This window comes from Micropterus salmoides, unplaced genomic scaffold (genome assembly GCF_014851395.1).
Source record: "Micropterus salmoides isolate LMB-PRFRI ecotype aquatic unplaced genomic scaffold, ASM1485139v1 Ms_hic_scaffold_960, whole genome shotgun sequence".
Classification (NCBI taxonomy): Eukaryota; Metazoa; Chordata; class Actinopteri; order Centrarchiformes; family Centrarchidae; genus Micropterus; species Micropterus salmoides.
This window is the reverse complement of record NW_024044749.1, coordinates 7,395-9,547: the sequence shown is the minus strand read 5'-3', so window position 1 is coordinate 9,547 and position 2,153 is coordinate 7,395. Positions and strand designations below refer to the sequence as shown.

The 2,153-nt window shown below is 40.7% G+C and overlaps 1 protein-coding gene across 1 annotated transcript; it reads right to left on the bottom strand.

Annotated features, from left to right (window-relative positions):
- Positions 1-444: 444 nt before the first annotated feature.
- Positions 445-1,948, bottom strand: LOC119896357 (heparan sulfate glucosamine 3-O-sulfotransferase 3B1-like; the record flags this gene model as incomplete). Its single annotated transcript, XM_038709791.1, has 1 exon — positions 445-1,948. A coding segment is annotated over one exon (637 nt), but the record flags the coding sequence as incomplete, so codon positions are not given.
- Positions 1,949-2,153: the final 205 nt, after the last annotated feature.

Sequence of the window (2,153 nt, the reverse complement as noted above, 5' to 3'; positions counted from 1 at the left end):
CCCTTTATGACCACAGTGTGCCCATCTTCTGATGGCTACTTCCAGCATGATAATGCATCATGTCACAAAGCTCAAATCATCTCAAACTAGTTTCTTGAACATGACAATGAGTTCACTGTACTCTAATCGCCTCCATAGTCACCAGATCTCAATCCAACAGAGCACCTTTGGCATGTGGTGGAACCGGAGATTCGCATCATGGATGTGAAGCTGACAAATCTGCAGCAACTGTGTGATGCTGTCATGTCAATATAGACTAAAGAATAGACCACGAAGAATTAAGGCAGTTCAGAAGGCAAAAGGGGGTCCAACCCGGTACTAGCTAGATGTACCTAATAAAGTGGCCAGTAAATGTATATAATTTGTTATTAAAATATCCTCAGTTTGCAATAGCTTTACTTTAGCACATGAAATGAAAAAGGATGACACTTCATAATCTGGATGTCATGTGAGATAAAACTTTACTTCATAACACAAAGAATCTGAGTCAGAATTAGATTTTATACACACCACTCTGTGCTTTGTGTACACATACCGTGTAAATGATTCAAAATAATCACAGATCAAAACAGTAATTTATTTTAAGTGAGTAACAGCGGATACAGTTGGAACTGTCCAAGGCTATTAAAATAGTGATGTAGCTAAATATCTACAGATGGAATGTGTGTATGTGTAGTTTCTGATGGTTGTTTAATATTTACAGATGAGGTATCATTGGTATATCAACTGCAATGTACTGAGAAATATCCTGCAACATCAAATTAAGATATATAGCATTTGGAAATAGTACATGTAATTAAAATATAAATGCAGTCAAAGTAACACTGCTAATAATTAAAAGGAAATAGTGGTTTATCATGGCGTATGACATTTTTTCCAATGTCCTGTCAATAAAAGTGTAGTCAGTTTTATTTTTTGCCTTGTTGTGTAATAAATACTTTTTCATAAAAGAAACTGTTGAAATTCAAATCAACAGAAACTATAAATATCAGCTTATTTTATAAACAAAACGTAAAGCAAGTGAAAAATGATGTTACCCTTTGGTACATAGTTTGCTTCTAACTTCATGACATTAATGGTTTAATAACTAAGCCATTAACTATGAGGGTATATTGGCAGCACTGTCTCCATGTCAGCTTCCACTCTCCAACAAAACAGTTCATGTGCTGCATGTCATGTTGATACCACTGAGGCAGAATTCAGTTTGTGGACTGTGTAATCCTCTACCCCGTCCCTGAGAACGTTAGTCCTGTGTCAGTCCCTCCAGAAAGTAAGGGTGGCTTTTATCTGGGCTTTGACAGGACTCTCCTGTTAGTCCCAGCCTAAGTCTTGTCCACTCATCTGGTAGAAAAGGTGGTTGAAGGGCCTGTAGAAGTCTCTAAGTCTCTGCAAGACCTCGGAAGGGATCTGGGGATGGGGTCTGCCCTTAGACTTTCCAAGGCAGCGAGGTCTGCTACTTCCCTCTGGCTTCTTCAAGCAGGGAAAACCTTTGGTCTGGTTGAAGTAGAAGTGTTTGTCTGAAACAACCCTTTTCAGACCCAGGAAGTCCTGAACCCGGCCCATCTCCCCAGCCGGATCAGACACCAGCCGCTCACCGCTAACAAACAGAAAATGAGACAAGGGGAAGTGCTGAAGCCAGTTCTCCAGATGTTTGGCGTAGAGGCCGATGCGCACAGCGCTCCACGTGGTGTCAATCAGACCTGTGGTGGAGTTTTTCAAAGCCAGGCTTTGGAAAGATGGAAGGCTTGGGTTCTTGGATAGTGTCTGGGTGTAGTCAGATACAGCCCGTGTCACAGGATCCCTGACCACCACAATGAGCTTGGTTTGGCAGTTCATAGTGCAGACACGGCTAGGAGCCTCCTTTGTGACAAAGTAGCTGGGGGTTTTCTCCATAGTGATCTGGCCGTCCAGTGTCCGAGGCATCAGGTTCCTAAATGAAATGAAGAAACTGGTCAGTAACAGAATTCTGATTCATTTTTCTTAGTCTTAGAGTTTCTCACTCTTAGATACCTAACTAAAGCTTGAAAGCTTGATTAGTTGTGCTTCCACATGTGTTATGTTTTTTAAAGCATTTACATTTTATTGGTCACTTGAAGCAGCTGAACAAGCGAGACTAACACTAATATACAGTATTACTACAACCATATAGAGTT